At 35.1% G+C, this 12664-nt stretch overlaps 1 protein-coding gene across 1 annotated transcript; it reads right to left on the minus strand.

The window, feature by feature from the left end:
• Positions 1–8797: 8797 nt before the first annotated feature.
• LOC106713291 lies at positions 8798–12450 on the minus strand. Its single transcript, XM_045684270.1, has 6 exons — positions 11858–12450; positions 11299–11563; positions 10850–10974; positions 10326–10450; positions 9615–9702; positions 8798–8864 (listed from the first exon to the last, which is right to left on the minus strand). The coding sequence occupies exons 1-6, from the start codon at positions 12435–12437 to the stop codon at positions 8818–8820; spliced, it is 1230 nt and encodes a 409-aa protein (XP_045540226.1). The 5' UTR covers positions 12438–12450; the 3' UTR covers positions 8798–8817.
• Between the last annotated feature and the right edge of the window lie 214 nt (positions 12451–12664).

The following is a 12664-nucleotide window of genomic DNA, read 5'->3' on the forward strand; positions in this document are numbered from 1 at the left end:
AAGTTTAACTCATCGACTTTTTAGATAATAAATTATGATAATTGTGAAATTGCAACATATTTTGGAGCGAACTGTTGGTTATGGTTAGGTGTACTGTACGGGTAGGATACGGTCAACGGTCACCTTGCGGGAGTTATTTAGTAGAATGTTTTGTGCGTTTCCTTGCGGTATCCGTGCGGTCTTCATGCGGTATCCGTGCGGTTACGATCGTCGATCAAATTATAATAATTAAATGATAGTGCTCAATAAATAGCTTAGAAAACGATGAGCCTGATAGTGACGTAAAATAACTGGAAAAGCAATAAATTAACTTGTGAATTTTAAGCCATTACACACGGTTAGGTATGCTACAATATTATTAACCTGATATTTTTATATGTATTTTAAAAATTATACTATCATATCTTCATAGTTGTAAGTGGTCGACTAACAAAACGTTCTACTAATTATGTACGGGGAGGACTTGACAACCGCAGACACAAAATGGCGGTGTGGGGCGGTTTTGCCGCGGAAATGCAGGAAAGTTTAGGTTAGGGTCGGCTGGAGTAGATCGGGTAACGAATAAGCAATATTAGCAAGGAGTACACGGTGGTCAAGGCCTCCGAGAGGGCCCTCCGCAGCGCCGTATGTATGAGGCGACGCGAACACAATGGCCCGCGGCCGACTCCTGTAGGTGACAAGGGATTATCAGACCTATCATCAATAGCATAACGGCTACTTTTTGAACGGTGTTTTGAAGCATTTTTTAAGAAATTATAAAAAAAAATAATGATATTATAAAAAATAATCGTATTGAATTGGCAACACAGAAACATTACTCTAAATACGCATAGGCTAATTGACATTGTGGCTGTGAAAATTAGCAAAAATAAAATAAATACACGTGACAAAAGACCTTAATTAATTAAATTAATGGTTAAGCGGGTTCGCGGGACGAAGGGAGAGTGCGACTTTCGTATTGTTTAGGTAATATGTCGTGTGCGAATGTCCCACTGAGGCGACGTTTTGTTACGTCTCAGGAACACCTGACTTTTGGATGAATTTTTAAATCACACGAGTTCAATGTATTCACGTATCAAACAGATGTTAGTGGGAATTCGAGGGAAATGTCGACAACCGAGTACTGTGAGGGCACATCCCTAACGGTGGCCGGCTACCGGCAGACGACTCGCTCGCGGATTCTGACAGACAGAGCACAAACATTATTCATACCGGTACATAACTGCGCTTCGTTCGGCGAATTTATCATGTTATCACGCGTATTAAATGGTTAATGGCCCATATAATAAGTAAATCAATCGATAGTTCCGACGAAATGACGCGAGCGTCCGACTGTACATGTCCAGGTGATTAGACGAGGTGATAGAACGACGTCGGTCGATGCGCTAGCGTTTTCTGTGCATGTGTAGGGTGCAGCTTGTCACTGTGTACGGGGGAACCGACCGGGCCCGCCCGCGTGCACAAAGTAAAGAGCGGACGGGACCGACGCGATTCCCGTAGTTAAGTCACAAATTGATGAAAAGAAATCTTCCATAGGAAATAAATATGTAAGTTACACGCCTCGCGTGAGGATCGTCCAAAATGTTGTGTCGCCTCTGGCCGGCACTAGTCTATGCTCAATGGCCGCGCTAGTGCTGCGACACAACGCGCGGCGTATCGATACCCGAGCACCTATCGATAACGAGTCACGTTTGGAAAATCTTTCACGCGTCGGCGACTCGAGACATCGACTAAATGTTACTTCATACGTCAATATGCTCGTCAGTTTGATGTAAATGCAATATGCATGGCATAACACCTCCTATTTCAGCGCTGCGCGGCTATATTGTTGTAAAATTATTAAAAAAAATATTTAATAATATAAAAACTACGTTTGCTCATCGGGTACTTCCTTGTCTTTTGGATCTGTTTCTCTAGTAGGTAGCTTTTAGACTTTACTCCTAATAGTTTTATAATGTTATAGCCACTCGCGGCAACTCTTTATCCTTAACCCATACTCATAGTCACATCCGGCGGATAACAGATGGCGCTACCTGATTTTATTGACTGCATTTATGTAATTTTATTAATAATTTAATCTGTACTAGTCACAACTAAGTCGGCAATGTAAGTAGATATTATATTTAACAAGTATTTATTAGGATCTCAGCTTTGTTTTGTGTACTCGTTTAGTTTAAGTCATTTATTTGTAATAAATTTCTCTGTATTGTACTTAATTTAAAAGTATTTATAAGTTTTTAATGCCGATTTATCCGCCACACGTTTTTTATAGACAGTGAAAAATAGCAACAAAAGAACGGTACCTTAAGTTAAATTCAATAACCACTCTAACCCACACCAGATATATAATAATCGTAGTTATAAACAGTACTTAACTTACGACAAAGTCGGGTAAACTGCAGAATGCAATAAATATGTAAATAGAACGATATTGACATCGGTCCGGCTTCGATTAAGCGAATTTTAATTGAATAATTTTCGAATTAAAAAAACTATTAAATGAATTAATTATTAATTGAAAATAAACATAATTTATTATCAATTTCACTGTCTATATATTAGGATATCATTTTCGGTGTTGATTCCTCTATCGAACTGCGTCGCACCAGTTTGTTCCCATTGCGTAGTGATGTGACATGTTGTCGATATTTCAGCTGTCAAGTTATATATTGCAACGAAAAAAAAACTACATGTTTTTATACAAAAAAATTGGAGTTTTTACAGCTTGTAGCAGGTACAGTGCTAACCTTTTTCTTGCTTTTTCTTCTCTCTTATCTCATTTTCTCTTCTCTTCTTCTAAACTAGTCATCTCTTAGATCTTTGCACCGACGCCTATACAAGCTGTAAAAACTCTATCAAACCGATAGAACGTAATATGGATTTAATGTTTGTACATTTTAATTTATTCCATTGTGAACAAGTTATCGACAACATAATACTTCATCTTTCCAACACTACCCGTAGTGATGTGTCTACACTAGACAACGATTTATCGATAGGTCAGAATGGGGGCAGACAAAGTGCGCGCGGAGTAGAATGTGATACACTTAGTGCATAACCGTAATTAATACTGTTCCATAATCCCATGAAAATAGTTTAGACAAAGAGAATTCCTATAACTTATCAGGTGAAAGCGCATTTCTCACTCAAACTTCCGACAGACTAAATTCATTACTAGGAAATAATTAGAAAAATTGCATCGTAAGATAATTAAGAATCTCAAATATTAAAATATTGTAAGTATTTTAACAACTCCAACTTTAAGATGTATTAGAGAACGAAAGCAATCATTATTTATAATGAATAAAAAAATAATAATAATTAAAATTATCTGTCGGCGATATTCTCGTTCGAAGCTGGCAAGACTTTGATACAAAGCGTATTTTGTAGAGCGGGAAACTTTTTGAAATTTAAAAATAAAAAAAAAATAATACTCGAGATCTTCCTGAAAGTAAAAAGAAGTGTTGAGATTTCTTTTTGTCTTTTACGGTTAATTAAATTTAAGAGATAGGTGTCTGTGTTGATCGTATTTAACAGATTTAGTTGATATTGTAATGCGGGCGAGGTAGTGCGCGGCGCGGCGCTAGTGTGCCGGCCGACGCGCACACTAGCGCCGCGCGCTACCTCGCCGGCACTCATACTTAGATATTTCTATATACTTATCGTCTATTTAAACCATTACCTCTATTTCATTATAGCTTTTGTGGAGAATATTTGATTTGCACAAGAAATAGTAGTGGAGAAAGTCGACACCAAAGCTGAACCTGCGCCGCGATACCCGCTGCCTTCAGTTTTGGTATCGCCTTAAATAAATGTTGTTTCCAATAATTTATAAGTAAATGGTTTTCCAAACAAGCCCCGCCCCCGGCGCTGCTCGCGTTGGAAAGCCACCGCGCGCCTCCTGGCGAGCGGGATAGAAGTTTTACGAAAAAAAAATACTCATTACCTAAAATTAAGCATTATTAACCAATTATTACATGAGTAGTGGTTACTTGGCTGTTTTAACTAATTTATTCATTAATATTTTCACGTAATTTATGTGTCTATAATTATTAATTTATTGGAATTAATTATAATTGAAATAATTGAAAAAAAAAATATGAAAAATTGTCACATTTTCTTCACTTTATACAATAGTTTTTACAATATGATATTTAATATCCTCAATGGTTGTACCTATACATTTCTTGTTCTAAATATATAAAAAAACCCGACATGCATTATGTTTTATTTCTCCTAAACCCACTCACCTTTATGTTATAAATTCTGAACTTATATTTCTTTCAACTCATACTAAAGATCGGCTTAAAGCTCACATGTACAGTAAATTCAGAGTTAAAAAATACATATCGATCTATCTTTATCTATATATATAAAAGAAAGTCGTGTTAGTTACACTATTTATAACTCAAGAACGGCTGAATCGATTTGACTGAAAATTGGTGGGCAGGTAGCTTAGAACCAGGAAACGGACATAGGATAATTTTTACTCCGTTTTCTATTTTTTATTCCGCGCGGACGGAGTCGCGGGTAAAAGCTAGTTAATTTATAAAGAGAAGACCGTACTCTTTTCCGAATAGGCAAAATACTTGCAGTTCATTTGATGTCGGGATTGACCACTTTACTTTAAAATACCAGTCAATTATTTTGCTTTTAACATAAAGTACAAATACAAGCAGCTTAGTTAGTGCGGTGTAAAAAAAACTTAGTAAGTAGCCTATATGTTCTTCCAGACTATGTCAGTGCCTATCTACATCAATGCCGAATTTCATCAAGATACGATGAACCGTTCCAAAAATACCTTCTAATAAACATCCATACATTCGCATTTATAATAATAGTAAAATAATCCATACAGACATACGGACAGATAGTTACTGTACGATACGCATAAATTCGTCAATAATAAATTGCGAGGGTCGCCGTGAGGCTAAAACAGGGGTGTAAACCCCGCGATCTCGTTAGGGTTACCACAATATAATGTTCATAATCTTGAGTTCATAATCTTAATACATAATCTTGAGTTAATGATTTTTATCAACATTAGTTTTAATGAAGATATTAGTATGTACTAACAATAACTTCAGTCGAACCTGGATAAGTGAGAAGCGACTAAATCAAGTTAGAGAGACACTTCTATAAGCGAGTGTATGTTTATTGTATTAGATTTTACTGGATTTAGGGTTAACAGAACCGACTGGTCGCCGACCTATCGGCCGACCGAGATACCGCTGGCGAGACGCTGTAGAGATAGACCTGCTGGAATTACAAGCGATGGACTGGCAGGAGAAGGCACAGGACAGACGACTCTGGCGATCTCTTGTGTCGGAGACCAAGACCCACTTTGGGTCGCTGCGCCAGCGGAGTAAGTAAGGGTTAACAGAAGAATATTCGTTTCATTTTCAAATTAACTTAAACTCGATTGTCTGTTTCTATAACACTCCGGGGAAGCAATGACACTTAATTTATTTTTATTTTCCGGTTGTCTATTTAAAAAAAATCACTTAATTTTAAGATGATTACTAAACGTAGAACATTGTCTGATTTGCTGAATTGTTTGCCATAAATCACCTCATATTCTGATCGGTGAGAGCTTATAATTTTTCTACCTTGTATATAACATATTAGTAAGTAGGTACTTCCACCTTGCGGCTGCAGTAGTGAAAATAGGCTCTAAAATAATCAGTTCGCGGTTACTCCCTAGTTAGCGACGCGTGACACCTCTACTGTTTTACGAATTAATTATTATCCAAAAAACTAAACACCCTACGTGAAACATACTTTAAATATTTTATTATTAAATAGTTTTATTATTAAAACAGTTGCCCGCGACTTCGTTCGCACGGGATTGAAAAAAAACCTATTAACAAATATAGCCTAACCTTCCGCGCAGAATTAAAAAACACTTAATTAGCAGCATATGTGTTCTTCCAGACTATGTTCTTATAATAATAAACTTTTTATTGCCATAGAAATTAACAAAATTTTAAAACACAATAATTTACAATATTCAGTGATGACAAAAGGGGATGGCGCAGCTTCGCCAACACCGGTCAGGATACAGTGTCGAGCTGGTTTTCAGCCAGCGAGGTTAATATTATATTAGAATGATGTCACTAAGGGACAGTGTAGCTTCTCAAAACTGAATGAAATTTTCAAATCTGTTGAGTAGTTTCAGAGCCTATTCAATGTAAACAAACAAACAAGGAAATCTCTCCTCTTTATATTATTAGTTTAGATATAAATGCACTCGTTAACGTGGCATGTTAAAAAAAAAACATTTTAACTCGCTCCGAAAATTTTATTATAATCTGTGCAATGGTTGCTGAATGCATAAGGGACAAACATAGTACTGATATTTTAGTTTATAAACTAGGACTTTTAACAACGTATAGTTTTTACGTAATAGTTATACAAGAAATCTTTTAAAAATTGTACTTTATATTTTGAAAAAGATTTATACGAACAAAGCATTTTCTACCTTTGCCCGCTTAAGACGGATGCACTCGAGGTTGCAAGTGAGGGTGAAGATAAGATGACGTCAGCATGGGTCAACGACCGTGCCTCGTGCCGAGGTCAACGACCATTTCGGGGGTGATTTTTTTTTTAAATATAGCCCCCTTTTGTCAGAGAGAAAATCCAATTTCTGTGATATTGGGGTAGCGTTTATTGACGAATGGGGGAAACAAATCAAAAATTATATCAGTGTTTGTTTGGGGATAAAATTCATTGAATGTAATGAAGCAAGAATAAAAAAACAGCAAAACTATTGTTTTTTAATGTAAATAATTTTTTTTAAACATTTATTTGTTGGTATCGACCAATATGGGCAAGAAAGTTAAAGTTTTTCTTTTCCCAAACGAACGCAACATTGGTATTAGAAATTTACTATCTTTTTAAATTTTTTGATTATTTGAAAGCTAGGAAATCCTCAAGTATGTCTTTATTTCTCATCAATAGGTAAACTGATTGCTCCTTAAATTTATCTCAAACTAGCTGTCACCCGTGACTCCGTCTGCGCGATATTAAAAAAATGTAATAAGTAGCCTATGTGTTCTTCCAAACTATTTTCTATGTGTATACCAAATTTCATCAAAATCCTTTGAGCCGTTCCAGAGATACTTTCTAAAAAACATCTATCCATTTAAACTTTCGCCTTTGTAATAGAAGACCTTAATAGTTAACCGTGAAATAACACTATCGAAAATGTTTTTTTTATGTAATTCACAGTAACTTATAAGATGTATAAATTGAAAAAAAAAACATTGCAAAAAAGTTCGTCACAACTGGGTATCAATATATTTACTCTAGTACCCAATATCATTAAATAGACAACAGGGGAAATTCGCAGGCGGAACTCATCCCTCATCCACCCTCCATGACACGAAATACAACGATTGGCTGTTAGGGTTGGCAAACATGGAATTTTGAAAGCTTTAAAAGCGTAAATCTTCCGCTTTTAATATTAAAGAAGGAAAGATAGAAAGAAAAAAATACATTTATTACCACACATGAAACAAACACAAGGCATAAACTTATTGCAAAAGAGAAGCTAGCTCAGCGAAGTAGGAATAGACCAAACTGTCTGCTTTTCAGCTGGTATCTTAATTAAAAAAAAAGATTAACAACAAAAAATGATTTTTAATATTAAGATTTTAGCAGTTGTTTAAAAGTTATCATACCGATCAACACTAAGGAATTCTCATAGACACCAATTAACTTTCAGTGTATAAGTTCATAACATCCAATAACGGAAAAACTGTTTTAAGTTTGTAGACTACTACAAAAACTTATTTATAAAACTCTGCAATAATTTACATGATTAAAACGATTCTTTACGAAGTCTAAATTTGTATTTAAATTTTTATCTAAGAAAAGGGAGGATTGTTTTCTAAAATTTAAACAAACATTGAATTAAAATCTATAAATTGACAACCCTAATAAAGTCAAACACATATTGCGTATTGATTTCCACTGTCAAAAAGCATATAGAAAAATATATTGTTATCCTTGTCATAAGTCCTTTTAAAAAATGGACATAGAAAATGTTTTCGTAAAGGCATTTAGTTATTGGGCACGCATCATATAGACACGAGACATGTCTGTGTGAACACATAATCAAAATGTTTTGCGAAGCACCGACTCTCTCAGGACTCAATCGATATGTTACAATCAAGTATATAAGCTATGTTGTCTTATTTTTCTGTTAAAGAAATTTTAGTTTTTTTTTTAATTTATAGGTTATGTTTTGTTGTCAAAATCTTTTTCGGAAATGATGTGATGGGGAGGATAGATTTGTCAGGGAGGAGATATATAGGGGATAGATTATCCTTTTTCTGTAAGTGATAGTTTATAAAAAAAACTGTCCGATTGATTTGTATACGTAACTAAATTTTACCCGCGACTCCGTCCGCGCGGAATAAAAAATAGAAAACGGGGTAAAAATTATCCTATGTCCGTTTCCTGGTTCTAAGCTACTTGCCCACCAATTTTCAGCCAAATCGATTCAGTCGTTCTTGAGTTATAAATAGTGTAACTAACACGACTTTCTGACTATATATATATATATAGATATATAATATAGATAAGATTTATTATGTAATATAAAATAGCGCCATCTGTTGGTTGCATGTTGTACTTGTTCGAGATTATTTACAATTTTTTTAATTTAATAATATGAGATTAACTTTGTTGCCTTGTTTGTTATTAATCTGAGAAAACAAAGAAATAGTTTTATTTAATGGACATCAAATGAATAATTAAAAGTCATTTTGAAAATTTATTTATTTATTTTTTTATATTTACAAGACAAGATAATTACGTAGCAAGATGTCCGCCAACTTCGCAGATAAATGTCTCCGTACCTGCAAAATAGAGAACAATATTAACATAATACTGAAAATATCACATATTGGAATAATTGTATTTCAAACTTGTTATTTATTTTGCAACAAGACGAGGACATTTATTTCCTACCCATTGCAGTAAGACTCACAATACAATTATGTTGAAATCTCTTCAGCAACATAAATATAGTCCAACAAAGATATTTGGCCCGGTGGGAGCCAGCTGTCGCGGTTTGTTATATCAAACTGTATGCATAGTGACATTAAAACACATGACTACAATACATGACACGGATATGACACAGTAATGACATGGAATGAATGTACATTTCTAAATCGAAAAACATATAGGTTACATGGCGGGATTCGAACCCAGCACCTGCAGGTTAGAAGTCAAGTGCTTAACTACTAAGCCACCGATGCTCTTAATGCTCGGTGGACACAAAAGGGGCAATTTCCTCTCTGAACTTTTCTTCTGTTTGCATCTGTAATTGCAGATGTCTATGAATAACGTTGGCTTCGTTATTTCTGGTTACCTCTTATAATATATAAAAAATATATAGTCAGAAAGTCGTGTTAGTTACACTATTTATAACTCAAGAACAGCTGAATCGATTTGACTGAAAATAAGTGGGCAGGTAGCTTAGAATCAGGAAAAGGACATAGGATCATTTTTACCCCGTTTTCTATTTATTATTCCGCGCGGACGGAGTCGCGGGTAAAAGCTAGTAATATATAAAAAATAAAATATTTGAAATTAAATGTAACCTCGGTGTGTAAGCACATGTCTGCGAAGTTCCCCTACTCCGGGATAATTCTGCTGGCAGATGCGACATCTGTACTGGTACCCAACAACCTGTAACACAACACGATGCGTTCACACTTAACAAACATTCACATACAACATGTAACAATATAACTACATTTTATCTGACCGTCTGTAAGTTTTCTTATATCTATATATATAAAAGAAAGTCGCGTTAGTTACACTATTTATAACTCAAGATAGGTCGAACTGATTTAGCTGAAAATTGATGGGGAGGTAGCTTAGAACTAGGAGACGGACATAGGAACTTTTTTATCTTGTGTGTATTTTTTTATTCCGCGCGGACGAAGTCGCGGGTAAAAGCTAGTAGTTAATAAATTCATAATATTAACACAGAAGATAAGCTTTTCGAAGGATAGAAGGTATTGTGCTTTTCATCTGATTAGTTTGTGTTGCAGATTTAATTGTCCATGTCCCCTTCCCAATCTCTTCTTATAAGAAAATGATGAGATGGGGAAGAGAATTTTACACACAAGAAGGGGAAATATATATCTGTGCATCCCCTCCTGCTTTGATTAAAGGCATCTGCAATTGCAGATGTCCATAAGGAGCTGTAAATTCGCTATTTCGGCGAATTCGTAAGGCTGAACGCTAGTATCCTTTATAACATAAAAAAATACAAAGCTAAATATAGACTGTGTCTCAGTACTCACTTTGGCCAAGGCTCTGGAGACAAGCCTCTTGTACTTGTTCATATCATGTGCGGAGTGCGACTTGAGGTGTGCCAGCAGACGCTGCACGCTGGCACACACCACCGAGCAGATTTGACATCTTATCTCTACAACAAATTACAAATTATATTAATATACTAGCAGTCGCCTGCGACTTTGTCAGCTCAGAAATAGACAAAAAAGAAAAAACTTGAATACTAGATTAGTAAATAAATATATAGTAAACTAGCTGTCGCCCGGGACTCGGTCCGCGCGCAGTTAAAAAAAACTTAATAGGGGTATGAAAAATAGATGTTGGTCGATTCCCAGACCTACTGAATATGCTCACAAAATTTCATGAGAATCGGTCAAGCCGTTTCGGAGGAGTTCAAGTTCGAACCCCGTGTCACGAGAACTTTATATAATAGATAAAAAAATACACATTATGACTATATCAGCATGAAATTATAAAAAAAAACTATTAAACTAATAATGACTTATAAAAAAAATGACTTGTGTGAACTTACTCTTATCCTCCTTCCGGGAGCCTCGCCAGGATACCTGAAAGCATGGGGCACACATCCTGCAGCTTGCCACTTCCTTCATATATTTCTTCTGCTCCTCATCTTCTTCCTTACCCTCAGAATTCTCACTAGAAGAAGAAGAGATATTGTACAAATCATAAATGATTTTTTTATTCTAATCTAATCCAAACACTCATCATCATCTCCCTGGCCTTATCCCATTCACATGGGGTCGGCGCACATGGTTATAAACCTTAAAGATGTGGCTTCATTTTTTTACAAAATGCACATGCTAAAACTCATAAATTCCAAAGTATTTCTACCTATCTGTTACCGCCACTCTGTCCGTGCGGATTAAAAAAAACGGAATAAGCCTACATGTATAAAAAAAATAGCCTATGTGTTCTTCCAAATTATGTTCTATGTCTGAGTTTTTTAAAACATTAACTTACGGTTTCTCAAACATTTTATAGACCAAAGAGATAGTTTCTCTTGGTTTATAAACTATCAATTGCTCTCCATCCTTCTGATCTTCTTTAGTTAATATCACTTCATCCACATGATGGTAAGACTTCCGTCTCTTGGTGTCAATAAGGTTATAGTTTAATACTTTCTTCTCTCTGTACTTTGGTAACACGGATTGAACTACATCGGATTTGGTCACTCCTTTATTGTTTGTGACCATTGTCTTAGTCCACATGCTTGTTTCTTGTCTACCTGAAAGAAAAATCAACCATCATATTTAAATGCAATCTATTTTCAACTGAAACTAGCATTTATTGTATTGCCAGTTAAAACATGAAAAATCTTATGATCATACTAAATATCTTGCAAGTTGAAAAATTCCTCCGATCTCTTCGCTACTAGAGAAATGCATAGGAGACAGATAAAAACTCACAAATTACAGAATATAATTTGTTAATAAAATACTTTACAGATTACATCTTTGACCAACATCTTGAGATAACGTTAAAAATATTGTTGTTTGTTATAAAAAGAATTGAAACCCACCTGTAAATTTATTGAATATATTTTTTAGGAGCACAGTTCTTTTAGATGACACAGTCTCACCATTATCGGGTCTTAGCACAGTGTCACTTTTCTTAAAATGTTCCAAACACAAATTGTTCCAAATCTTCAACTTCGTTGTGTCACTTCCGTCCTTTTTTACTGCACGAACTGGCATACATAATGGATCGTCATAATCAGGTATACGAATATCTAATTGTGTTCTAGGTATTTCTTCAGTCTTTATTTGTGATTTTTTCATTTTTCGAGGTCCATACTCCTTGACTTTATATTTGATTGGCGCAGATTGAGCGAAATATTCGTACTTTTGAGACTTTATTGATGATCGTGGTATTTTTTGAGTTTTACGCTTTTTGTATTTCGATGGAGCATCCTTTGAAGGTTCGTAATCAGAATCTTCTTCAGTTTTTCGCTTTTTTCTTGGCTTTTCAACGGGACTTCGTTCGACAAGAAATGGAATTGGAGCTTTTAGAGGCGGCGGGTCTTCATCAGTATGAACACATTGTTGGACAATATCCGCATCCTCATCTAGGAATTCGATTTCACCGTCATCTTCAGCCATGTCTTGTAAAGAATATGTCACTTGTATAACTTTACTTTTCAATAATTACAAGTAAATGTATATTTGTCGCTAGAGGTTATTTTCTTTTTCTTATCTTGATATCAATGACAGCAGCTTTCAAAAAAATCGTTCATTCGACCATAGAATGCAATTTTTCATTGCCATAGTGTTTTTATTTTTGCGTTTTTTTTTTGTTTTTGTTCCTCCGATATAAAATTAAATTATTT

This window comes from Papilio machaon, chromosome 25 (genome assembly GCF_912999745.1).
Source record: "Papilio machaon chromosome 25, ilPapMach1.1, whole genome shotgun sequence".
Lineage (NCBI taxonomy): Eukaryota > Metazoa > Arthropoda > Insecta > Lepidoptera > Papilionidae > Papilio > Papilio machaon.

What these genes read in the sequence shown, in the direction of transcription:
- LOC106713291 (XM_045684270.1), bottom strand. Translation starts at nt 12,437, where the DNA reads ATGGCTGAAGATGACGGTGAAATCGAATTCCTAGATGAGGATGCGGAT. An exon ending in CTCCCGGAAGGAGGATAAGA is followed by an intron (nt 10,451 to 10,849) that starts GTAAGTTCACAC and finishes AATTTGTTGTAG; the next exon opens with AGATAAGATGTCAAATCTGC. An exon ending in TCTCCAGAGCCTTGGCCAAA is followed by an intron (nt 9,703 to 10,325) that starts GTGAGTACTGAG and finishes GTTGTGTTACAG; the next exon opens with GTTGTTGGGTACCAGTACAG.